At 42.8% G+C, this 27,434-nt stretch overlaps 1 protein-coding gene across 5 annotated transcripts in view; it reads right to left on the bottom strand.

Moving 5' to 3' along the window:
* Nucleotides 1-27,434, bottom strand: part of TRPC4 (transient receptor potential cation channel subfamily C member 4) — a 1,757,650-nt gene that overhangs the window by 383,336 nt on the left and 1,346,880 nt on the right. For all 5 annotated transcript variants that reach the window (XM_069639399.1, XM_069639401.1, XM_069639402.1 and 2 more), the window contains exon 5: nucleotides 14,209-14,545. In XM_069639399.1, coding sequence (XP_069495500.1) covers nucleotides 14,209-14,545 — 337 coding nt within the window. The remainder of the gene's footprint in view (nucleotides 1-14,208; nucleotides 14,546-27,434) is intronic.

Raw genomic sequence — 27,434 nt, 5'->3', positions numbered from 1 at the left:
GGGACGCTAGAGCATCTCCCATGCTGCACACAATCTTTACTTCATCAGGGCTCCAGTCCAAACCCACTCTCTTTATGCAATTTATGCAACAGCACATGTTTTTGATATATTTCTACTGCTTTCTGACACGGGACGCTAGAGCATCTCCAATGCTGCACACAATCTTTACTTCATCAGGGCTCCAGTCCAAGCCCACTCTCTTCATGCAATTTATGCAACAGCTCATGTTTTCGATATATTTCTACTGCTTTCTGACACGGAACGCTAACGCATCTCCCATGCTGCACACGATCTTTACTTCATCAGGGCTCCAGTCCAAGCCCACTCTCTTTATGCAATTTATGCAACAGCACATGTTTTTGATATATTTCTACTGCTTTCTGACACGGGATGCTAGAGCATCTCCCATGCTGCACACAATCTTTACTTCATCAGGGCTCCAGTCCAAGCCCACTCTCTTTGTTGAAAAGGAGTTATGCCCTGGAATATGACTCTTCATTGGGACACCTTTTTAATCCCCTGTTGCCTCACCTCCATCCCAAGACACTTGCTCACTTTTTCTTCTCCTCTGCCCCCCTTCTGTGAGTTCTGTTTCTGCCTGTCACTTAGACCACAATTCCCACCACCTTGCACCCCCTCCCCAATCCTTCCTTCCATTTCTTCACCCCTACCTTAACCACTCCCAACCGTAACCTACATCCATTCCTGGCCCATGCTTGATGTGGTGGAGACCCTGCAAGGCAAAGCTGTCATGCTTGAGTCCTGTGCAGCAAATCCGGCGTGTGAAAGACATGTCTCAAAGTAGGACCTTTACAACTATCTGGAGACGGTAGTCCAAGATAGCAGAGTGGCATGCATATGAGGATTACCCTTAGGTTTTGGTGTTGGCACATTACTCAAACAGGAGATAGGGATTTAACGTGTTAATAACTACCCCTGTGCCTCATAGTAATGCCTTGTTGAAAGACCATCCTACATTGATGAAGAAGATGCAATAGCCATTTGGAATTCCTTTATTATGAACATCATAGTATGTCAGTAAAGGGAGGTCTAATAGGAGTCATGTGTATTTCACCATATACTTGGATGGAATGGAAGAGGTACATTCTTTAAAAGCTCCAGCATCTTCGATTGGCTTGCCATCAAAATCACCATGAATAGCATTTCCCAGAAACCTTTGGCATCTTTGTTCTTCTTCTATGAATAAGTTTCTCCCAAACTTTAACAAAACATCGATTCCCAAACATAATTTGAACCCTTTTAATGTGGATGTTACTATAGCTAACTTTGTAAAATAGTTCACAAAACCTGTCAAAGATTTTCGTTCAACTGTTAACAAAATACTATATCATTCACCGTGGAAGCACATGTTCACTAACTGTGTGATGGTTAGAATGTTCAAACTCACGTTTCAGACTGAATAGACCAATGTTATTTGATGAAGTTATTTAGTGTAAAAGAAATTTCATGAAGCGAAATGTCCACATGGGGAGGCTTGCTCGGCCAAACATGGATGATTTTTGCAACCAGTCAAGGCCTGCATTGACACTTAGAAAGTTTGTGTTTTGGAAGCTCAAAACCAAAGAAATTCAGAAGGACCAACCAGAAAATGAGGAGCAAGTCAGGAGTGAAAGTGATAAGGTGATCATCTGGGTTAATAATTCATATCTGGCACTCTTCAGGGCCCTGTATATGGTGTTTATATGGGGTTTTAAAGGTGAAATATCCTCAGTGGGACAGTGAAGAGCAATGTTGAATGGATTTAAATTTCTGAATGTTTTCTAGATGTATGCTAGTGCTCTTTCTATGTTTTTCCCTCGGGTCATCAGAGCAGCTGTCAAGGAAGAAGGGTACCTCCTTGATACTTAGCAGCATAGCTCAGGGAACAACATTTCAATCTAATTTCAGAAAGGCAGGGTATACAGTGAGGTCCTATATCTTTCTGGTTATTGCTTCTTCTTAGCACATTGCTACTCAGGGGAGGCCAACACCTTCCAGCTGTCGGGGGCTTAAGCAAGTTTGACCACAGCCTCTTCTTTAAAAATAAATGGGAGTTATGTTAGGGTTGTAACGCTGTTGCTAGCAAAAAGATTGAAGCATCAAGGAGTTAAAGCTTCTTGAATGCAGAATCAGCGTCTGAACACTAGTCTTTGCCTCAAAATGACAGGGACCAATGCTAATACCAGATCAACAGATCCTTGCCTTTCTGAAAAGCACTTCCGTCCTCACCCACAAGCTATTCTGCAATGTGAAGGGTGAGACTAACATTGATACCCTTTCCTCTTCATTTGTCCAATCTCATTGCATTAGCATTGGGTTAATAAAGTCATGTTACACATAAGGACCATAGAATAAAAATCCTATTTCAGTGCCAAGGAAAAATATCACATCAGCTCTATTTCTTATGTCTCTAGAAAAGGGAACATCTGTAGTGAAGGAGTTGCCATGGGACACCTCCCCACTGTAATATAAATCCCTCCCACCAGTTAAGGTGATTATCTGACATTTTACCTACTTACATCTTGTGAATACAATACCTTTTATTTTTCCATATGTTTCATTTATGCACAGTGTCTTTGGTAAAAACACTCATAAATCATGGAATCCACTGGTGACAGCGACTGGGAAGCGCCATGATTGGTTTAATTAAAACATTCCCCATTTGATAATTCTATCTAGGCAATACTTCTAGAGCTGGCAAAGTTGTTTACTGTTTCAGTCATTGATAGGGCAGGAGATTGTGTGGAGCACATTGAAGTGACTTAGTTTATGTTTTTTCAATTTGATCAACTGCTTTGATTGTCTGTGTTACAACGTTATTCTAGTAACTTTGCATTGCTGATATGCTTTGCACATTGCTTTAAGACACTGTGGTTAATAGCATTGATATGATATGATATGATATTTTATTTATATTGCGCTCGTACACATGTGTTTCAGAGCGCGACAAGGCAAGGGAGGAGAACAGGGGGGAACAAAACAGCGATCTTACTAAGCCCAGTGACATTGAGAACGCGCAAGTGAATGGGAGAGGGGGAGGAGAAAAGTGCATGGAAGGGGGGAGAGGTGGAAAGTGTGAAGCAGAGGAGAGACAGATAAATAACAATACATAAATAACAAAGGCAACAAACAGTGATAATGCAGCCCGAAATTTGCAAGTGCTAGGTTTAAGGCAGCAGACAGGGTAGGTCTGATAAGTGCAGGAAGAAAGGGGGGGCTGTATGAGTACAGATACAGCCCCAAGTGCAAGGGGTGGCCCGGAGGCAGTGGGGGAGGGTGGCAGGAAGAGCAGGTGCCTGAGCCCAACGGCCAGAGGGTGGCCAGGTGCACAGTCCCAAGAGAGAACAGATCAGCAGGGGAGAGGTGGAGCGAAGGCAGAAGAAAAGAGGAAGGTCTTGAGGTGCTTCCGGAACCGGAGATGGTTCGTCTCAAGTTTTAGAGTGGCAGGGAGGCTGTTCCAGAGGGAGGCCCCTGCCGAAGATAGAGATCTACCCCCAGCTCGTTTCTTAGAAAAACGACTGACCCTGAGGGAGTTGGAGGTAGAGGAGTGAAGAACTCTGGAGGGGAGGTATTTGCGGAGGGATAGCTGAAGGTATTTTGGACCCAGGCCCCAGAAAGCCTTGTGGACAATGTAGAGGGTTTTGAATTTAATCTTCGCATCCACTGGGAGCCAGTGGAGAGATTTCAGAGCTGGAGAGATACGATCCCAGGGCTTGAGGCCAAGGACAAGTCTCGCAGTCCTGTTCTGGATTAGTTGCAGAGGGTGGAGAGTCGAGGCAGGTAGATTTAGAAAGAGGCTCTTACAATAGTCCAAGCTAGAGAGAACCAGAGCTTGGGATACCATGAGCTTCTGGGGGAAGGAGAGGAAAGGCAGAGTACCTCTGAGGAGGTGCATTCGGAAATTTGACTTTTTAGAGACCTCAGAGATGTGGTCGGAGAAGGAAAGGGTGGAATCTAAGATGACCCCGAGGTTCTTAGCCTCGCAGGTGGGGGTGGGAGGAGGGCCAAGGGAGGCCGGCCAGAGAGTGAGGGGAAAGGATGGTGAAGGTGTGCCGATGAGGAGGATCTCCGTCTTGCTGGCATTAAGACAAAGATCATTGGTGGAACACCAATCTTGAATGGCAGTTAGGCAGTCAGAAATGAGAGAGGGAGAGGAGGAGGCAGAGGGCAGCCTGAAAATGAGTTGAGTGTCGTCAGCGTAGCACTGGAAATTTGAGCAGAAAGTGGCAATGCAGTGGGCGAGAGTTGCCAGTTATTAGTTGAAGAGCCAGGGGGAGAGGTTAGACCCCTGGGGAACACCAGAGTTAGAGAGGAAGATAGATGAAAGGAAGGACCCAAGTTGGACCTGGGAGGTTCGATCTGAGAGGAAAGAGGTCAGCCAGGCCAGAGCCTGATCAGTGATACCCAGGTTTTCACAGAGACAGTTGAGCATGATGGTATGGTTGACCGTGTCGAAGGCAGAAGAGAGATCAAGGAGGATGAAGACAGAGGGAATGTTAGAGTCAAGGTTGGAGAGCAGATCTTCACGGATGTTCAGGAGGGCAGTTTCCGTGCTTCTGGCAGCTCTGAAGCCAGACTGGTGGTCGTGGAGACAGCCACCAGAATTTGAATGAAGGTTAAGCTGAGAGATGGCCAACTTTTCCAGGAGTTTGACAAGAAAGGGAGTAGTGGAAATTGGGCGATAGTTAGCTAGACAAGAAGGATCAGCTGTGGGTTTCTAGAGGGGAGGATGCACAAAGCAGTGCTTCAGAGGGGAGGGGCAGAATCCAGAGGAAAAGGAGTGGTTGCAAAAATCAGCAAGGGCCGGAGTGAGGGTGTCAATGTGGTCCTTGATGGTTTTAGAGGAACAGGGATGAACCTGTTTTGAAGAGGCTTTCATAGATCGGACTTGTCTAGCAACCTCGCCGGGGGTGAAAAGATGAAAGGACGAGAAGGATGGTGGGAGTGTGGCTAAAGGAGGGTCAGCAAGAACAGATGGAGAGGGAAGAAGAGGGGTGTGGGTGGAGAGGGTGGACAGGATGTCCTGGGATTTTGAAATGAAGTGAGAGGCAAGGGCATTGCAAAGAGCCTGGGAGGCAACAGGACTAAATGTGGACTCCCTTCTTGCTGAGGACAGAGAGTTGGTATTGCCTTTGTAGCAGGTGACAGGCCAGTTTGTCAGAGGATGAACAGGAAGTCCTCCATTTCCTCTGAGTTGCCCTACACTTACGTTTGCGTGTAGCTAGGTCAGAGTCATACCAGTAATTGCACTTGGCTTTGGACTTCAAGTGGATCCTCATGAAAAGGGCAAGAGCATCAAGTGCATCACAAATTGAAGAGTAGAGCAGAGAAAGGGCTATGTCAGGATGTGAGACAGCCAAAGGTGGGGGGGGGAGAAAGTGGCGGCAAAAGCCTCGACTGACAAACGCTTCATGAGCCGGATGTCCGAGAAGGTAGGTGGCAGTGTTGGGGTAGGCTTGGCTTGGGGTGAAGAGAGGGAGGGATGAGATGAGAGGAGGGGGTGATCGCTCCAGGAGAGAGGAGTGGTCAGAGGGATGGAGAGGGGGAGGTCAGAGGAGATCAAGACATCGAGTGTGTGCCCTGCAGAGTGAGTCGGGCCAGAGGGGAGAATGGACAGGGAGAGGGACCGCAGAGGTCATAGAAGAGTACAGAGGAGGAGCAAAGAGAGTCTAAATGTATATTTAGGTCACCGAGGAGGAGGAGTTGAGTGGTAGAGGCCAGGAGGGAGGAGGAGAGGTCTGCCCACTCAGAGAGAAATTAGGTAATTTGACCAGGAGGCTGGTAGATGGTAACCACAGTAAGAGAATGGGTAGGCGAGAGAGAAAGCCTACAGACAAGACATTCAAAAGAGGAGTAAGTCTGAATGGGAATGATAGAGGCACGAATCCACTCAGGAAAGATCAGGGCTACACCCCACCAGACCGGGAGGATATGGGTGCTGAGAGGATCTTATAGCCATCAGGGAGGAGAGTGTCAAAGCTGGTACAAAGCTGGCATTTAATTATGTCTCAGTAAACATGTTATTCTAATTAAGCCTGATTTGAAAGACTGGTGCAGTACTGTGTAAAACTATGTGCTAGGCAATGGCTGTATGTGTGTTTTGTTTACTGCTGGTGATGTCATTGACTTAAAAAGAGGCAGCTTTGCTGCAGCAGCATCATATTTCCAATTTAGCAGTGAATTTGCATGATCATTTCACTCTAGTCTTTCTCTTTGTAGAAGCAAACCAATGGCATTTAATGGCTTGAGGTTTTTGAGGGGTTAAAGAGGTTTGATGAGAGTCTCTCAGTAAGCGATTGTGTTTGCAATTTGTAATTTGGAAATACTTTTGATATTAAATATGAAGATGTGTTTTGCATAGTTTTAAAAAATATTACGTGCGTCGGTAGGTGTGTTTGTGTGTGTGTGGACGTCTGTACGTGCATGCATGCATGAAAGGACACAATCAATTGTTAATAGTCACAGCAGAGAGATCAAGGAATAGATGGGCATGTGATCTGAAATTCACTTCAACTGCCCATTTCCCTTACGCTCATCAGGCTTAATGCCTGGATTACTTATCTGTTTTCTTCATGATTACTAATCCTACTCTTCCTTGTCACAGTACTTTATCATGAGGGGTCTCCATCCATCCCAATAGCAATCATAACTCCATTCCAAATCATCTGAGCTGAGGTCCCTCCATCCCCCTTCCCATAAAAAGGGCAAGCCCTCAACTCAGTTATTCATGGTTCACACACAAATACCTGAAGGGTCTAGCCCCTGGGATGAAAGTGTTACGTACCATGATAAGGAAGAGTAGGACTAGGAGTAAATTACCAGTACAGAATCTAGGCATTATTTCCATATACCTCCTTCTCACCTCAGTACTTACTCATAGAGTGTACCAAAAACTATAGATGTTGTGAAGCTTCCAGAAAATGGATTACAGTCCAAGTGACATGTATTAGTCCAGTGGTGCTAAAACAGCCCACACTCACTGATCCTCCTGTCCAGGAAAAAGGAACCTGTAGTGCTGTTCAAATGGAAAGGGAGAAGACCAATTGCCTGCTCTACAGATTTCAAGGATAGAAGCATCTCTAAGTTACATCCAGAAAATTGCCATCTCTACAGGCTGGAGAGATTATCTCCCTGAGCCAGTAGCTAATCGTCAATGGGGCGGAATGATTGCCCCTCCCAGAGGACCCAGAGATAACAAACAGGCTCTTGGAGGCCACCCTTTCTCAAGGCGTCAGATGAACCTCTCTGCCTCCTCCCGTCACATGCCCTCAGGAAGGGATGGGATGAACAATTCTTAAGACAGGTGAAAGGAGAAAGAAAATGCAGGCCTAGAAAGAGGGATAACATCTCAAAACAATTACCTTAGGAGAGATCACCAAGTATGGCGCGGAGCATAGCAGAGACTCAAATTCCGTGATTTGCCTAGACATGGTGATTGCACCAGGAAGACTATCTTGATAGAAAGAAACTTCAGATCTTCTAAGTTAAATGTTCAAATAGGGCCCCTGCAGCACCCAGATGGAGGATCCCAGGAAGGGACTGTCCAGCTAACCATGGGGCAGGCGAGTTCCCGATATACATTAATGCCTGACCATGAATGCCATCCTTTGGTCTCTCTGCCCCGGTCCCCACCTTTGCCCTCTGTCTATGACCAAACCATTCACCCCCTCGCAGATTGACCTGCCCCACCCTACTTACCTGCCTTCTGCCCCCCTGAGTTGTCACCGTCAGCAGCCTCATGACATTATAATAGACAAGGGATATGATTCCTTTTTTATTTTTATTGCACCCAAGTTGTGGCTACAGTTATTTTTTTGGGAAATAGACTTTAGTGAACGGTACAAAACCACTTTCCCATAAAAAGATCAAAATATCCATGTATATCCTGGAGGACACCCTCGTGTGCTAATGATATTAACACCCACGTTTGCATGCACGTTTTGCTATTCATTTACCATGAACCCTCAAAGAGGTCCCTCTTCACTTGGGTCTACTTTGGCTTGTGCTTGCATTGCATCAACAGCCAAGGCCACCTGGTTATATGGGTGATAAAACCACAACCTATTCAATGAAATCACAACCCCATTTTTGAAGCTCTGAAATTTCAAACCCTCAATTATCCACCAAGACATTCTTGTGCAGTCCATTCAGAACTTGTTTAAAGCTAAGTGTCTAGACTTGCATTAAACTCCCCATTCTATGTTACAGCACTGTTAATCAGGGAGCAATAGAATACTAAATCACCTGTTCAAAATCAGTTCATAGTACTTATGTATGTATTTCTTTTGTATGTATATGTTGTTTTATAACCTGCACAACTAGCCAATAGAAAACACAGTGCTGGACAATGTATGGACTCATTAATGCAGGCTACTGGCAAGGTGGTCGTCATTGGTGATGGCTGAAGAGATATTGGTTGATGTAGTCCTCACTTACAGGAGATTTTTCAATGCCACGGATCAGGCTGAAAGTGATTCCTTCTCTTCCCCTCCGCTCTTCTCTAAATTGCACAGCATAGGTCTAAGCATGTCAAGTGACACAGAGGTACAAACATCCATTATTTAAAATCAGTGGCATGCAAATATATCCTTTCTCAAATACTGTTTCCCATATCAATGGAAAAAGGGAAGAGCTATATTCAAGCAGTTGCTAGGGATACCTCCCGTCCACAATAGAAGCCCCTGTGTTATCAATGGAAGTGATGGTGGAGTACCAGGGCGAAGACTATTGCAGGAACTGTGGGGGATTGAGAATCCAGCTCAATCATATAGAACAACTATGCAGACAATGGGGCTTTGAATCTGCTCAAATGACTGAAACAATGTTGGGCTTAAACTTCAAATGATTCAGGGGATTTGAACCTGATTTGAGGGTTTTAAATAAATAGCACTTTTACACTCGCCCTCTCTCATAAATGGGCCAAATGTTTCAGTTATTCTTTTCTTTTTAAATGTGTTCATTTATTTTGTTTTCATTATTGTTTTATTTAGTTTCATAAGACATTATGTTGTCATAAGCCTTTATAAAGTTCAAATCAATTCGGATCTAATTCAACTTTGAATTGAATACAATTGGTGTCTATGGTTTGAATAGAAATGGGGTGCAACTGCAATTTTACTTCTCGGTTCAAATCCCCGCCACTCTAGGCTTTTTTGGGATTCCAATCTTCGAAAACCATTCAAAAAATGCTTTTGTTTTGAATGATGATTTTGGTGGAACACTTTAAGACTCAGTCATCCCTAAGAATAGCAACAAACCCATAAAAACAAGATTTCAGCAGCTACCGCAACAAAAGAGCGTGGGTTAGTCACATTAAAGCTTTCCTTCGGCTCAAAGGCTTCAATGGCATGTTCCCTCTTCGCATGCAAGGTGTCCCAAATTTCAGAAGAAAGGCAACCAGCATAACATAAATTCAAACAGAAGAAATGCTTATGCAAGAAGGTTTCCCATTTGTCATTATCTATTTTCGTCAAAGGCATAAAAGACCATTTCTTAACATTAAGCTCTACTCATTTTATTTTATTTTGATTGTATTTTTTCTGACACCCGTCAATCACCCCAGGGCTCCTTCAGATGCTGAGTACTGTCTTGTCGGGGTCCATAGGGTAGCTAGGAAGACAAGTTAAAAGGGTTCTTTCGTTGATTCCCAGCTATCAGGAATATGTGTGTGTTCAAAACCTTCCTAACTTCAAGAGATTAGGTTTCATGTGGAGTGAGGGAAAACAGACATCCAGAGTGAGGAGCCCATAACGTGAAGAGTTTATCCCCCAAAATGCATATATCTTCATTGATGGATCTTGCTGCTCTGGAAGACTAACCTTAGGTATCCGATCAGCTGATAAGGAGCACAATGGTAGTCCAGGGTGATGCACTGACATGTTTGTTATGCCATGCAGAGCATCTTCAATTTAATAATGTAGGTTACTGGGAGGCGAAAACACAGGATGTTCATAGGCAGGCAGATTATATGTTCTGGGTGCTTAAGGATGAAGATCAGGGGGTGGTCTGAGCACAAAGTTATTTTCCCAGCAGTCACTTGTATAATATGTTACAAGCATAAAGTCTTGACAGTGGGATGGCTCTGATCAGCATTATTATTTGAGGAAGAGATAAGAGAGGGAGAACTGACCACATGGCTGACAGATGACAAAATGATGATTATATTAATGAGCCTTCAAGGAAATATAGCTGTCAAAGGTGACTCCAAGATGACTATCTGATTATTAGGGGTTCAGTTGAAGGCCCAGTGTAAGTCATGAGAATGGAAGCATCAGGGTTGCAAGCTGACTCAGAAGCAGCACATTAGTATTTTCCATTATAACGCCAGATGTTGAGCATCTAACATCAAATGTGAAGGATCCAACTTGCTAAATTTTGACTTCTGCAGAGCTTTCCTGAATGTTTAGACATACCCGGATGTCATCAGCATAGTTGTGAAAACCTCCATTATAGCTATCTCTTAGATTAACCAGTTCAGCTATTGCAATGTTGAACATGCGATGGGTGATAGGGAAGAACTTTGATTCCCTTCACAGTTGATGTTGTTAGTCAATTACAGGAAGGGAAACTGCAGCTCTAGGTAGGTGTGAATATTAGGAGGCAATGCGGGAGAAGGGGTGGTCAATGGTATTGAAGTATGAAGATCAAAAAGAATCAAGCTACACATATGGTTTTGGTCTCATGTTGAGGGAGTTCTTCCCAAATGTGTGAAAGAGGGATTTCAGTGCCAATAACAGGGAGAACCCTGAATAGTAATCATTCAGAATTGTGTTTAATTCAATCTAACATGAGTTGAGAAGTGACCTATGTTTAGGTGCTGTGGAGCAGACTGAACGCCAGGGTTGTGCCTTTAGTAGGTTAGCTACACACACTCGGCGTTAGGTTATCTGAGAAGGAGAGTGATGTTGTTAATAAAGACCCGATGATAGTAATCCCACTAGATAGGCATTACTTAAATACAATATTGCAATGCAGTCTTCTTGGACATCTTCTAAAAAGGGCTGTAGTTCTCTAGGAATCAGGAGATTCTACAGTTTTCTATTTGAAATCCTGAGTTTAGTTTGTCATTGGAGCCAGTAAAATGTATACATTTAGTCAAGACAGAACTGGACTAAATGACGATTCATGCCAAGTAAAAAAGGATTCATGAAACATCAGGCAGAGCTTTCTAGAATTCTCACTCACTGGTATGTATGAACTGTAATGTAGAGCTGCACGTCACACATATACTAACTTCACTTTGCATAGACAAACAGGTCAATGGGCCTCATTAAGGGTCCGGCGGTAACCCTGCCAGTGCTGCCGGTAGGTTGCTGCCGGACCCGTAATATTTCACTTGTGCCTGACTTCCCGGTTCCACCCGGAGATTACAACTATGGGGGTCAGGGGAAGTTAGGTGCCAGAAAAATGTAAGTCCCCAATCCCATACAGTCTTATCGGACTCTATGGGTGTGGGGGAACGGAAGCACCGGAACGGTTGCTAAAGGTGCAGGTGCTTTTTTGACCAGTCTGCCTACCGTGGCCGGTGAGCCCGGCAGGATCAGACCTGTCAGGCACAGCGGCCATGGCAGGCAGACTCTGAGTTTGCCGATCCAGAAACAACGGTGCTGGTGAGCTTACCGGCACCCTTGTTTCCAGACCAACAAACAACAAATGAGGCCCAGTAACATGTAAGGACAAGGGCTTCATTACAAGTGAGAATGTCCGATAACAACACCTGAAAAAATTTACGACCGGCTCCATTATTGTTACCGGACCGGCTCACTCCGACTCTGCCATCAGGGGCAGTGAACTACCGGCAGGCCCGATCTGCCGGGAGGTCCGGCCCCTACTGGCAGATAAATCACTGAAACACTGGCACCATTAACTATTGGACTCCATGGGAATGGGAACTTACAGTTAATCTGCCACCCATAATATCCCGTAATACAGGAATATCAGACAGTGGAGACGGTAATGCACAATCCTGGTATCCCACCAGTATTTCGGGCGGGATGCCCAGAAAGCTGTAATGACCCCCAATGTGCCTCAATACATTTAGTTGAAAAGGAAAGAATTATACTGAATTAATCGTAACTCATTAATTATTCCACATTATCCATGAAACACTAAACTGCCTCTGCCCGTAGTACTAACATAACTAATTGCATTGATAGCACTAGCACTAGTACTTGTACTAGAAATACTAAAAGTATTATTGATATCACAATTATTATTACTACTCCTCCTAAAATTACTATTTCTATTATTACATCTACTACGACACTGCAGACTGCACTTCCTTTCGTTATCCAATGTCACTTCATACGTAAGGGCTGCCCGGAGTTCAGAATATGCAGTACAACACCAAGTAAGCACATGCCTGCAAACATGTTAATCATAAAACAGATGAAAAGGGATTTCTTTTCTAGAAAATCGTCAGAAGGTACTTACATGAATAATAAGGACGAAAATGTCATGTTTAAAAATTGTTATTTCCACTTAAAATGTAGTAATATGTATCCAGTGCGCCTGTGCCAGGAACCTATATCCTCAACTGTCTTCACAGTAATCAGGGCAGTTTGATCAGATATGTGCAGATCTGTAGTTTGTAAAGCATTTCAGTTTCTAAAAAGCTGCATGGCATTGAGCCTATGGATCATTGGATGGAGTGCTCCCATGCACCCATACATCCCACCTTGTGGAGCCCATCCACAATGCTGAGACCACGATTGACTCCAACACCATTTCTATCATGGAGCACTTGCTCCTTTCTAAGGTGGTACCCACAGTCTTTCTGTCCTTCAAGACAACCTACAGCACCCAGCAGGATTGGCTGGCGAATGCTGCATCAGTGCATCGCCATTGGCTGTGCACATTACTTCCTGCTCTGCCCTGGATGAGCTGGCAAGCAAAGCTGGCCCGTGAATAAGGCAAGGGAGGAAGGCGCATCTCCTGGCTTGTCTGAACCTGTCATCGCACGTTGAACGTTTAAAACCGTGTCACTTCTTATCAGAACACTTTCTCAGCAGTGTAGGGTCCTTAGACGTACCTGCCTACTCAGAGTGTAGCCAAGGTAAGCACAACCATTACCACCAATGTTCCACTGCAATGTCTTCTCATGCACCATTCCAGCCCACAAACGCATGTGGATAGCCCGCTATTACCTCTTCAGGCTCCCTGCTTGACCCCCTACCTATAGTAACAACTTTGTTCACCCGTGCTAACAGCCACCTCTTCTTGTCTCATTCCCGCCACCAGCTTGTCCACACAACTTCTACAGTAAACGTTGTGCATCGCTGACTTGTCACACGCTCCCCTCTTAACACTCACCACTTGCAGCCCCCAGCCCCTGGGTGCGACTCTGCGACTCTGCCAGCCTGCGACCTGAAGCATTTTGTTCCCCTAAATTCTCAGTCCCCGTATGTCCTGAACATCCTTGCAAGTGTTATGCCATTACTTAAATTGCAACCTTCAGGCAACAGTACAATTCACATCCCCAACTTTCAAAGTACCTGTAACCCTGTATCTAACTACATACCTTGTATTGTACCTGTGACTTGTAATAGCACCTGCGGACTGTGCTTCTACACCATTGACTACTCATGCCTATTGTTATGCCCAATGCAGCCCCCCACACCAGAAGGTGAGGCTTGTATGGTCTGTGCATCCACACAAATGTAATGCCTGTATTTTTGCCTATTTGTATGCCTGGTGTAGCCGCCCGCACCATGAGGTGAGGCCTTTCCTCTCTGTGCATCCACACAAATGTTACATCATTATTTATGCCAATTTGCACACCCAATGTAGGCCTCCGCACCATGAGGTGAGGTGTTTCCAGTCTGTGCATCCGCACAAATGCAACGTCTCTGTTTATGCCGATTTGTACACCCGATGTAGCCCCTGCACCATGAGGTGAGGCTTTACTGTCTGTGCACCTCTGTTCTACCTGAGGTTTAAACTTATGCTTAGTCCAGCACACCTTGAACTATGATAGTGCACGTGTTCTTTAACTAGCGTCTAGATGCCTAAAGGCAAATATACAAATAAATAAATAAATACATTGGTTATTTTTTAACACAGTAGAATGATTTGCATGTGAAAGAAAAATCTTCCCAAGAAATTCATAGATAGTAGAGAATGGATATACAATGACGTAGAGTGTGTGATGTATGTTTCATGGTACAACAAAACAAAAAAACATTCTATTCACATTAGTATTGTATTTACCCAGGACCCACGGCAATATCATCCACTCGACGATGGTTGGTGGTGGTCCCTGCATGTGCAACTCCGTCCTGTTAATGTGTTGAGAGGCAAGTAGCAGGAGAAATAGAAACGTCAAGTATGATGCAGTATGGCAGATAAATTTGATGAATGGTTTCCTGATGAAGAGTCCAAATGTGCTTTTGGGAGCAACCAGATAGCATACTGAGAAGACTGGGAAAAGAAGTCCAATGACGACACACGTCAGCATCTTGACCACCCAATGCCGCCGCCTCCAGCCGGGGAATTCATCGTACCAGCGAGATGCAAGCAGTTGCTGGCAGTTGGGTTGTGCAACGAACTAGGAGAGAAACACAGAATGATCATACATTGTGCTGACATAGTATGATTTAAAGCACTACAGCATTATTCACTTTTTCCTATGACATAAAAACAATATTCAAGAGCCAGTAGGGCAAAATATGTTTAAAAAAACTAACAACAAAAAAACGGCTCAGTCGTATGATGCCCATTCTGCGTAAGTCAAAATGTTGTAAATTCCATTAATAGTTTTAAAATCTCTCAGCAAAAGAAATTAAATTAGCCATTACAAGTAAATATTTAAATGAATTTCAAATCTTAAGTATCTTGCAGTGGTTTCTGAGGATAAAATATCCTTTGAAGACATTTTTAACAATGGTGTACTGAAGTGCCATTCTATAGTAGAGTACATATTTAATTTATATTTCAGCAAACATTTTTTTAAACAGATTTCCAAGATTGCATTATCGATAAATCGGATGTGTAAAGGAAAACATTTTACCAGTAAATAAAGGGATGGGTGTTGTTGTCGCATTCATCACATAAGCATCATTGATATTAGAATTCATGGCGTAAAATAATGTATGCAATTTTCAGTTGAGGGGTTCTCTTCAGTTAATGCAAAATGATGTATTTGTTAAGGGTTCCAAGATTCGATATCATGGGAATACTCTGGTTTCCCCTTTTAGCAATTTGAATCACTTCCTACCTCACTGTTCAGCATCACCAACATTATTTTATAGGCGTTAAACATTACAAAAATGATTGTATAAGCGTTTACATAATAATTTGTTTTCTTGGCAGGGATGTCATTTGGGGATCGTCAGGGGTCTCAGGTATGACCCCCGAAGTGTCCCTTGCTAGCTCATTGGTACCCTTGCTAGCCCCCAAAAAAGTTGTTCCTGGATGTAAGCTCCTGGGCTGTAGCCAGCACCATGTGGCTCTTTGTTTCTAGAGTAGCTGGCTTTCTTGTTCAGGCCTAATTAAAAAAAAAAAAAAAAAAAAAAAAGGTGGTTCCAAAAGTGTAACACTTTGAGCAGAGACCCTAAATAAGAAAGAATAGGAATAACACATAATTTGTCTTTCTGCAATTCTATAGATAATTGCTAGACTCATTAAAGGGCATTTCAGGCACACTTCAGGGGGTGAGTCGCTCATTTAGTTGGTGTTTAAACACCTCAACTAAGCCTTTTATCCTTCTGAGGTCGATAAATGAGTAACGACACAGGTTGGGTGATATTGTACATATATGTGTTCTATATAAAGTGCGTAAACGTAAGTGCTATACAATAACACATCATTATCATTTGGCCTTAGACGTCTGCTTGCATTTACAGTAATTTTGTAATATGCACCTATACACACTGATATTAATGTTACATATGGTGATTCATTCTTGTATGAAATGTATGATACTTTATAGTGATATCGTAACCATAGTTTTTGTAGTGTACTTAGGAACAATGTATGTGATGCCACTTCCTGTTTTGTAAAAGGGCGAAATGTCATTTTGTATCGCTTCCTGTGATGTCACGTTGGGGTGGGGTCACAAGACATCACTACCTGTGATGACAACGGAGGTCGAGGGGCATGTGATGTCACTTCTCCTCCCCCTGGCATTTTGGTGAAATGACATCGCTGTTTATTGGTTAGACCTTTATAAGAAAAAAGTTGTTTACTTTATAATGTGGCAAGAGAGGTTTATTTTTAAGATCAAACATAGAAGTGGAAAGCCTGTTTAAGGTTAGAGCCTTCTAGCACATATTGACGATTTAGTCGCATTTTCCTTTTTCTTTATCCGTGTGCTTTATGCCAGAAATGCAGAGTTGCCTGAATGAGAGACAGATTTGCTTTAAAATACTTTTCAGACCATCCATCCTGGAGTGATGTTGTGCATGCAGGACAAAAGCGCTCAATTTGTCATTTTTAAATGTGTCGCCAACTTGTGAAAAATATAGTAGTATACCTATCTGTCAGTTATAAACATCAGTCTAAGTGACAAGTCTGTGTCCATTTCTGGCATTGAGTTGGAACAGCACTAATTCCCGAAAGCTCCACACATCATTAAAAGGATAATGTGTAGTCAGGCGACAAAATAGGGGATTCGAAATGGAGTTCTGTACATTTTGCAGCTACCTACAACTATTTTAATTAAGCATACATACTTCATAATGTCATTGTTATTGCCACAAAATGTCCTTTTTCTTACTGCAAATTTGGAAACCCCTTTCACAAAATCATGGGGGGGGGGCGGGGTGTAATTAGTGGATCAATGTGCCAATATATGACTATAAATGTGTGGGGGGGCGGTAAAATGTGTGTAGTACTCCCTACAGTTCACAACGGTTCACAACTATTTTCCCATTCTAAATGTGTTCCCTTGTGTACTGATCCGTGTTATTCATTCGTCTGGCCAACAACAGTGACTGCAATATATATATATATATATATATATATATATATATATATATATATATATATATATATATATATATGTGAAAACAGCATCATTTTATTTGGTGCTTTTTTTTAGTCATGCCTCGACCCTTTTCTATCCCCGATCTGCTATCCCACTTACCTTCCAGACCAACTACTATAGCTAGCCCTTATCTAACAGGAGAGGAAAAGAACAGGGTCTGCCTCCCATTGCAGTTGAATGTGAGACTCTACCATCAAGGTGCAGCATTCTGACTTCACCTGCCTGCTCGAGGCATATGAAACTGGCCGCAAAAATACATGCAGCCCTACTGAATCTTTAGAATGTGCCTTAGCACTTTTGCCTTAACACAAATCTGCAGCTGGCACTTTCCACTGCATTCCTGGGTTTAAATGTCACAGTCCCCAGTGTGATGCTCAGAAGCAGCAAGGAGGTGACCGGTATAGCCGGGGTACTCATGAGGGAAGGGAATTGCACTGTTCCGTAGCAGGCTGAACGGAAATCTGTTGCTCATGTATTTCATCATCATTTGCTTAAAAGGAACATGCATTGACCTGCCAAACCAACACCTAGGCGGCTAGCATCTACTTAAAAATCAATGTACAGTCACTTTTCACTGACAACATTTGTTTCAACTGGGTGCGAGTATTTCAAGCTGTAAATCCACACCCTGTCATGCCATTTGATCAGCGTAATATTCTCTAAGTTCAAACGCAAATGTCCTTTATCTCAATCACTTAAAGATATTAAATATCAGTTCAGATAGTGACTGATTGCCATAGCCACCCATTGGTGGCTGGGACTGCACCTACCACACGGCTGAACTTTCAATGTTGAAATAGCACATAGACGGACATATGGTGCACATATTTACTTAGGTGGTTTGAACAACTGGTAGTGGTCTACCACCCATGTATGTCAATGATCTCAACATTGTCCACCCTCATGTCTATCAAACTCCACTTCCTCTGGTCCTCTCTCCTCTCTCCTCTCTCACCTCCTGGTCGCTCCACCATGCGCCTTTCGGCACAAGCAACTCAGCACTGTGACTCCTAACTCCTGCAATAACCAACTGCTGTGGCCCACTTATATAGGTTTTTACTCATTTTCCAAATTCACAGAGGACTGCTCTGCTGCTCCATTCACTGAGATTACAAGGTGAACGTCTGCCATCTTGGAAGTAGAGTAAAGGCCATGCTCACTTTGACAGGCCTCCCTCAAGGCCTCTGATCCCTCGTGTTGGAATCTCATTTTGTTAAATTGATTATCTAAACCATTGGACTCCATATTGCCACTTATTTTCACTATTTACTAGTGCCCCCTGGCGGATCTTATTTGAAATAGCGGGACATTCTTCCTTAATTATGTAGATGGCATGTAGACATTTTATAGACTCTCTGAAGGCAGGCAGTGTCATTTTAATAAACAATGCTTTTTGCCTGCAGGGGGATCCAACGTTAACTCCTGTGTGCTGTTGGGAACCCTGCATCAAGTTTTAAAGATGCATACAGTTTAGTGCAAAGCTGAAGAGTAAAACCGGGCAAAGTAGCCTTTCCTTTTCAGTTGTACTATCTGCTTTGAAACATGAAAATACTGCATACACATTATGATTTTCATGCAGCATTTACTAAGCGGTCGCTATGAAAATCGCTTGTCCATTAGCAGCTGCTAATCTGAGACGGATTCTATAGAAATTCATGTGCTTTATGCCCGCATGAAAATCTCATGCAAGCGTTCCTTGTGTGCTCTTCCAAGAAAGAGGAGGAAAGCAGAGCAGACATGCATACTCCACTTTCTGCCCTCCTACACCTTGGAAAGGCACAGAAGTGATCTGGATACATGCTATACCCCTTGCTTTCATTTGCACTCTGTTCACTGTACAATAGCCCTCAGGTCAAATTGCTAGCATCACAAACCAAAAAAAGTATATTATTTGCCGTGAAGGGCTGGATGGACAGGAACTGTTTGTGGATTAACCCCTGCAAGATGTGGGTGTTCAGCATTCATACAGAGGTCAACCAATGAAATTCAATATTTTGGCCACATAAATTTGACAATGACCCTTCTAGTGAGACAGCTATGCATCATGATGTTTTCTGATCTCTCAATTGATGCCCATACAGCTACGGTAGTGAAGTCGTGTTTTTATTCTTTGAGTTAGGATTATGTCCCAGGGCACTCACCTCGACTGTGCTTAGCAACATCTCTGTTTGGAAAACATGATTCCATATATAGTTTTTACTATATCACATGCTTTTTTTATGAAACTTGCTGAGCGAGAAGATCGATAGAATTGTCGATGTTCGTTGTAACTCCCTGTTTTAGACAATTGCAAATAAAACAGATGTGATTTGCCAACTTCCTGAGTTAGTTTGATTATTGATGTGTGAGTATCTTCTGCATCCCCATCCATCTCAAAGTATTGCTACCTTGTCTTAAAGGGCTGGGTTAATAACCCCAGTTCACTATTATTTTATGTCCTTGAAACAGAAAGCCTACAGAGCTTAGGATACCACCAGTCTTCACGCAACAGTGCAACAGCAAAGCCATCTTAATTGTTCCCCTCTCTTCTGACTCATCTAGCACACCCCTTCTTGTTTTATATCTGCCAGTGTGCCTGGAGACCATGAAAAAGGCAGTGGAGTTTGATTCAAATCCCAGTAACATAACATAACATAATAGAACATTCCATAAATGAGCATGCATGAATTGTCTCTATACAGCTGGAAGGTTTGCCCAGAGAAGTGAGCCCTGCCCCAAACATCAGGCTTTAGAGTACAGGACAAGGTTCATAAACTGAGTGAAATGAACATCGGGAACGCATAGTTCCTGGCCCTTATTGAAAGCCTTGAGTAACTTGTCTCCAAGCTAAACACCACACCAATTGAGGAACAGCCAAAAGAATGATCCTTGAAGATCGTAAAGTATGAGGCTGGCTGGCCAGGCAGATGCAACTTAGGAGTCATACTTTCATATAAAGACAAAAATGATCAATGCTAACAAACGTGATATACGATCAGGAGCCAGCAGATGGATACAACACATTGAGAATTCCCCCAGCAATCGCATGCTGTGAGAAGAACACAGAGGTGTGCCATTTTGTTAGTTGCTTAAGGTAGAAGCAGTGAATAAAATACACATCATTGAGGTATGTATGTATGTTTATTGTATAATGTGTGATTTTGATTCACTTGTGAGGCAGAGCGGCGGCACGGATCATACATTCCAAATCCATGGCTTCATCTGCTCCAGCTCACAAATTAAACATCCTCTTCACCTGCATCTGATTTTGATACAGGTAGGGATCCTTTTTAATTCCCATAGAATCTGATTGTTTTTGCACCTGCAAAAATCAGACAGACTATGTAGCCATATGTAGGTGTACATGTAAATGTTGTCTGTAATGCATGGTCATGGAGGGAAGCATCTGCAGTCCATTATGTTAACATTGTATATCTTACACAAAACGCTGGGTCCACCGCCATTTCCATGTTCGATTTACAGCAGGGAAAAAACTGATCAAAACAGCATAAATGAAGCTGCTTACATGTATGTGTTTTATTAAGGAGTCCAGACACCTGTAGACATACTAGGCATAGACTCAATAAAACAACAATCAAAAGTCAAGATAGCAAGATCTCTGATAGCAAAACAAGAAACATTTGGTAGAACCCTTCGACTACCAAGTCAAGAAAGACTGACATATGCCTAACAAATTCAGTCTTTAATACTTGTGGTTTACACAGATCACTCCTGCCTCTTCCCAAAACCTAGGACACATATGTAGAATATCAGTTTGGGCATATGACAAACAGAGTATTGTTGCAGCCCCATTTGTACCAAATGTTCACCTTTGAAGACAACACAGCAAATGGAATTGTAAGGATTCCTAGAACATTTGGTCATAACTAGTTAACTAACCAGAACAGTTATTAAAAGGATTAAAAGGATAGAATGTTTAATCACACATAGCTCTGAACTAGTATATTCAGAGATGGTCAATCTCCATTTTGAAAAGGTTTTAAATGGTGTTGTGGGGATATGTTGTGCAGGCCCTGAAAGGGTTTCCAAAGACCATCTTGCAGACAGACAGTGAATGCAATTCAACCAATGTTCTATGTATGAATGGCTCAAAAAGGTTCATACCTAGCTGGTTAGCAACACTCAATGATAGAGCATGGCATTGCACATTGTCAAGAGACACATTAGTCCTAATACCAACTGGGTCGACTGTCGTTAGAAGCACTTTGGTAGCACTAAGAAACATTAATTTCTAAGGGAAGAGGTGATTAAAGTGTTAGATTTTCTGGGCAGATGAAAGTCAACCACAAAGGGCAATCTTTCAAATAATCTATATTACAGGCAGTCAGGAGAGCAACATTCTGAGGAGAGAGATCAATATGTGGGATGCATATCTGGTTTCCGCCCCCTTCAAGGCACTGAAACAACCCTACTAGACCTCAAGACTAAAATTGAAGAGTTGAAGGATAGTGGAAAAATGGCATTGCGACTTCTTCTAGACCTGTCTGCAGCCTTCGACCTTTTGAATCATGCAGTCTTATGCAACCATCTCAAGCTTGTTGCCAACTTCACAGGAGAAGCCATAGCATGGCTCCAATCCTTTCTAGCTAACCGGACTATGAGAGTCTTTTCAACTTCAACCTGCGCTGACCCTATCCAAATAACATGTGGAGTCCTACAGGGCTCCTGTGTCTCACCCACCATGTATAACATTTTCACCAAGCCATTGTTTGACGAGTTGGACAGACTGGGCGTCACCTACACCTACACAAATTACGCAGATGACACCCAGATCCTCATACCCCTTTCGGGCAACTATGAAACGGACCTGGCTTTGGTGAACAAGATATACATCATCATTCAGGCATTGATGGCGACCCATGGCCTCTGCCTGAACGATGTTAAAACTGAGATACTGCTCCTCGGATCTGACACTAATCTAAAAAAAGCTCCTGCCAAACTAAGCATCCTTCAATATTGACAACAATATCATCACAGTCATGCCTGTTGTAAAAACAGTAGGTTTCTATCTAGACTCCTCACTAACACTTAAAAAACAAGTCAGCTCCCTCGCTCCACTAGAGCCTACACCTGTAAGCTAATCCATGCTGCCAGACCATTCCTCTCTAGGGCCAGTTGTATCACCTTGGCTAACGCTTTAATCATGTCCAGACTAGATTACTGCAACGCATTGTACTCTGGCGCTAAAGAATATGTCACTGACAAACTACAATGACTACAAAATAATGCCCTAAGAGCAGCACTGAACATCCCAACTAGAGACCACATTACTAAATTCAGGAAAGAGACCCATCGGTTAAAAATACAAAACAGAATCCTCTAAAAACTGTATCCATCACATCTAAATGCCTAAACAATCTAGCTCCCTCGTACCTAGCGGAAAAAATCTCTAGGAGAATTACGACCCGACCTACCAGATCCACTAATTCATTCATGCTCGAAACCCCACGGTACAAGCTGTCTACGGCTGAAGGAACTAGCTTCCCAGTCAAAGCTGCACAATCCTGGAATACACTACCAATCGACCTTAGGTGCCCCCTACCTTACGCCAAATTCAGACACAATGCTATCAACTGGCTCCGCACCAACGACCTATAACCTTCTCGGCTTCTTTTATTGCCATTCCACCCTCACCTTCCACTTAGAATATGCTCGCCACGCTCCTCGACTTGGACCTTTGACCAGCTAGATCTTGTATTATATATTGTATTATATGGTGCATTCACATGTATATACGCACCATAAATATAAGCAATGCCCAGTCTGTATTATATACTGTATTATATCGCACTGTACTATATTGTATTATATCCACTTGTATGTATCTGCCTGAGACTGGCACTGTAACTAAGCCTCGAGAATTCTTGTATTGCTGCGCCCGTCTACTCAAGGGTTTGGTGCGCACTACTAAATTAATAAACAAACAAACAAACAAACAAACATGCGCTCAATGAGCTCAAGTCATGACCATTGAAAGGGACAAATAAGGTCATTGTTGCCAATAGGTGACCCAAATGCACTCCTGTGGAGAAAACTCTCCTAATACGCTTTGTTTGCTAATGAATTCACTCATAAACTACGTATTGAAGTAAATAAATAAAAAATGAAAGGAAATGTAGACCATTCACATTGCAGACTCTTTTGCAACCCCAAACAGTGTTTATAATTGTATGCATTTCAAATAAGTTTCACCTGAGATGTAATTGATCACATTTTATAAACGAAAATTTTACAAAAACATAATCTTTCATTTCTTGAACTCAATACCCTTAAATGTTAGCACATTGATTGATTGATTCATTGATTGATTTATTTATTTATTGAGCGCCTTACACCAAGTCGCTGTACAATGGAACAAATACAGAGAAATAATAACAATTAACATTGTGAGCAAGATTACAACTTGAATCATTCTACAAAACAGTGCAAAGAGCAATTAACTGAGAGGGGGGAAAAGGAGTGGGAATAGGAGTGTTGAGGGGGGCAGGAGAAGGATAGAATAAGTGTAGGAGGAAGGGAGAAAGAATGTAATGGGAGAGGGGAGAGAGGAATTAAAAGAGGGGAGAAACAGGGGGGAGGAGAGAGGGTAGGGGGGGCTTCAAGGTGGGGAATGGAGAAGGAGTGATTTAAGGGAAGTGCGAAATGAAGTGAGGGAGGAGGAAGAGCGGATTGGGAGGGGGAGAAAGTTCCAGTGCAGAGGAGCAAGAAGTTGGAAGGAGCGAAACCGGGAGGAAGCGCAGGGGGGAGGAGGTACAGTGAGAAGGAAGTGGTCAGCGGAACAAAGGGAGCGAGACGGGGAGTAGAAGGAGAGAAGGGAGGACAGATAAGGAGGAGCAAGACCATGGAGGGATTTGAAAACAAGGCAAAGAAAGAGGAATTTTAGTTGTAGGTGGAAAGGTAGCCAGCCAAGGTGAGAGAGCGAAGAGGAGATGGAGTCACGGGAGGTAAGGAGACAAAGGGTACGAATGGCAGAGTGGTATATGGATTTAAGAGTGGCAAGCTGAGAAGAGGGAAGTCTGAAGATTAGAGAGGAGCAGTAGAAGAGGTGGGAAAAATTAGCGAGGAGATTAGTAGTTTGGTAGCGTGGAATGTGAGAGGGGGCAGATTTTGCGAATATTGTAGAGGTGGTATCGGCAGGTGCGGGAGGTGAGTGAAATGTGTTGCGAGAAGGAGAGAGAGGAGTCAAATAGAATGCCTAGATTGCGAGCATGGGTGGAGATAGGGAGATCGGAGGGAGGAAAGTGGATAAAAGGGGGAGGAGAAGAAGGGGGAAGAGTATTAGAGGGGAAGAAAAGGACTTCGGTTTTATCGGTGTTGAGGGGAAGAACACTTAATTCTTGATCACAATATCAACAAACACTGAACATATTTCTTGTCAACTAATAACAGTCCGGAGATGTTCATGCAGACACCTCAACAGTATTGCTAATGCGTTTCATATTTGGTATCCATTTTCAGGGCCTGTAGAGTGTTCTTTGATTAATCTTAAAACCATGCATGTAATTACTAACTGGTAACTATGGCTAACTTGACAGATTAATATTATAAAGCTCAAATTAAATAAAGTACACTAACCTGCTGTAGCGGCCATGTAGTTATGGTCAAGTTGCTAAACACAAAGGAAGAGCACTTTTTGGGCGGCTTATAACTTTGCTCCCCGTGGACGAATCCTCACCAAAATTGTATATGGCCCACTCTGGATGTTTTTGCAAAGTTTGGTGAGGTTTGGTCAAGGGGGGGCAAAGTTATAAGGCGGTCCCAAAATGTCTTTTTTTCCCATATACTGAATGGCGAAATAACATTGCTCACGCCTACAGCCCAAACCGCTGGGTGGATTTTCACTAAATTTGTGGCAGGAGTGGCGGCTTGGTCCCTAAAGCGTGCTTTTGTAAATTTGGTGGAAAGCCGTCAAGTGTTTTTTTTTAAATGACCAAAAAGTAGATCTCAAAAAATAAGTGATATCTATGTCTGTTCCGTGGACACACTTCACTGTTCGGTCCGCGGACAGGACTCCGATTGGCTTAGAGGGCAACGTGGTGTCCACGGACATCGGACGCACCCACTGATTGGATGGTGAAAAGCGTGAAGTGCATCAGATTTTTGGAAACGCCCACCATCTTGGATCAGCGGACAGCGGCCAGTGGGATATGGCTGCAAGAAGCAAAAAAAATGGTGTTTTTCGCCATAAATGTCCGCGAACAGTTTGGATGTTCGCTAACAATCCTGGGAAGTTCGCAGACCCCTCAGCATTACAGGGTTGGTGAAAAGCACTTCTTGGATGGCTTATAACTTTGGCAGCACTTAAAGAAACTGCATCACATTTTGCAATTATATTTCTGACCTGATTCCGAATGAGTTTGCAATGTTCAGTGGGATTCTGTCAAGAGGCGGCAAAATTAGAGGGGGCGTACCAAAATAATGTAAAGGCTTATAAATGAGGTTCCATTTAACAAATCTACACTTAATTTGGCAGACCGATAATAGATCTTGATATAAATGTTCTAGCCAAGTTTGGTGGGATTTTGCCATGAGGGGGCAAAATTAGAGGGGGTCCCAAAATAATGTAAAGGCTTGTAAATGAGGTGCCATTTGACAAATTTACCCGTAATTTGGCAAACTGATAATAGATCTAGATATTAATGCTTTTGTAAAGTCTGAATGGATTTTGTCAATTCGGGGCTAGGTTAAATGATGATTGTATGTGAATACATTTGACACTTTTGAAAAAATAAAACATGGGTAGATTTCCAGAAAACTTGTGTAAGGAGCATTGGCAAGGACCTGAAAGCATGGTTTTGCAAATGTGCCTGTGTTTTATTTTTTGATGAGTGTCATAATGTAGGTACACACAATAGTGATATACCTTTGGTGACTGAGGTGTAGCCTGTGGCCATGGGCAGTGGCCAGATTATCTAGGTAATGGAATAAGGTCATGATCCAGACAAACTGGCTTCTGGCCATGACCACGAGGGACAAAACATAGGGTTAAAGTGGCCATGTCCACCTGGGACTGGCTTTGTAGTAAAGTTTTTCGAAATTGGGATAGGTTTGAAATTGAAGAAAAATGTGCTTGTGGTAATATGGCCATAGGGTTCTCTTTTCACCTTCTGCAGGCTGCCATGGAAAGCAAAGAGGGGTCTTGTATGGAACCCTGCCTTCCCTTTCCATGGTAGCCATCTTGGAAAAGGATTTTCCTTCCTACACCGGGATGCAGGTGTCCCGGTGTAGGAAGAAAAATCCTTTTTTTTAGCACCCAGGGTTCCCGATTTGGGAATCTAGGGTGCTAATAGCCTTCATCCCCTATTTCAGGGGCTGGAACCGGGGGATAATGGTCCAGAGACCTTGTTATCCACCCTTTCTTCGCATGGGCTGAGAACTTGGGCTGCCAGACCGGTATCCACCATTCCAGTCCCTGGAACGGAGGATGAACACCACAATATTCCCATTAGGATATCACAACATGCAAATGGTGGTTGGAAAATCTTATTGAGTCTATGTTCTTTACTGAGAAATATAAAGTAGATGGAGTCTATAAGTTGTTTTTGGATGTATTATTGTTTTTTGGCAGTAAAGCTAAGAACGAAAGATGGGGAGGGAATTGAGGGAACATGCACCAAACACTTATATGGAGGGGTAGGTGGACAGGGGAAAATGTTGCGTGTGTGTTATTTCTAAGGTAGGGGCCAGTGTTTCTCATGCTCCTTGATTACAGCCATTTTAAGATAAATAGCAGTTTTGCTAAACGTATGTATTGTGTGCTAGATTGTTAATGGATCATGAGTAGGAATAGGTGTTGGAGCTTTGCAGGGGAGATTTTGAAGTTGAAAGTTCCTAGATCAGTAGAAAATGCAGTTCTGAACTGTCCGTGAAGCACGGATCTTATCGTGAAGTGTGGACGAGTTCTCGGACACCTCATCATGCCGCGCTCCAGCGTATGGTCATCTGGCACTGTCTGGAAGGTCCGCAATAAAGTCAGATGTTCGTAGACATCTATGAATGCAAAACTAGTTGAAATAGTTGCAAAAAGTGAATAGAAGTTTTAAAAATGATTTTAGAAGGTGGGAAACGACAAAGTTTTAAGGTGACACATTGTAAATTGGACACAAATATTGCTATATTGGGTAAGTATGATATCAGTAAGTTGTAGGAAAATAGCATGCACTATGAAATTCACTGAAAAAAACTTTGTTAACGGGACATTATGGTTAAGTTGGTCTAATAAAATCCTACATGAAATTCAATGAACACACATTGTTAAAGGGACGTTATGATTAAGTTGCGGTAATAAAAACCTATGAAATTTAATGAAAAAACTTTGTTAAGAGGACGTTATGGTTAAGCTGCACTAATAAAAACCTTTATGTCATCAATGACATTTGTGATGTCATCTTTGATGTACTGGGTGTTAGTCTTAGCAGTGCACAGTGGTGGCGCGAGTTATGGTTGCTTA

The sequence above is a fragment of the Ambystoma mexicanum genome, chromosome 7q (genome assembly GCF_040938575.1).
Source record: "Ambystoma mexicanum isolate Mex_15411 chromosome 7q, UKY_AmexF1_1, whole genome shotgun sequence".
In the NCBI taxonomy this organism is placed as follows: Eukaryota; Metazoa; Chordata; class Amphibia; order Caudata; family Ambystomatidae; genus Ambystoma; species Ambystoma mexicanum.
The sequence above is the reverse complement of the archived record's forward strand: the minus strand, read 5'-3'. Positions and strand labels throughout refer to the sequence as shown.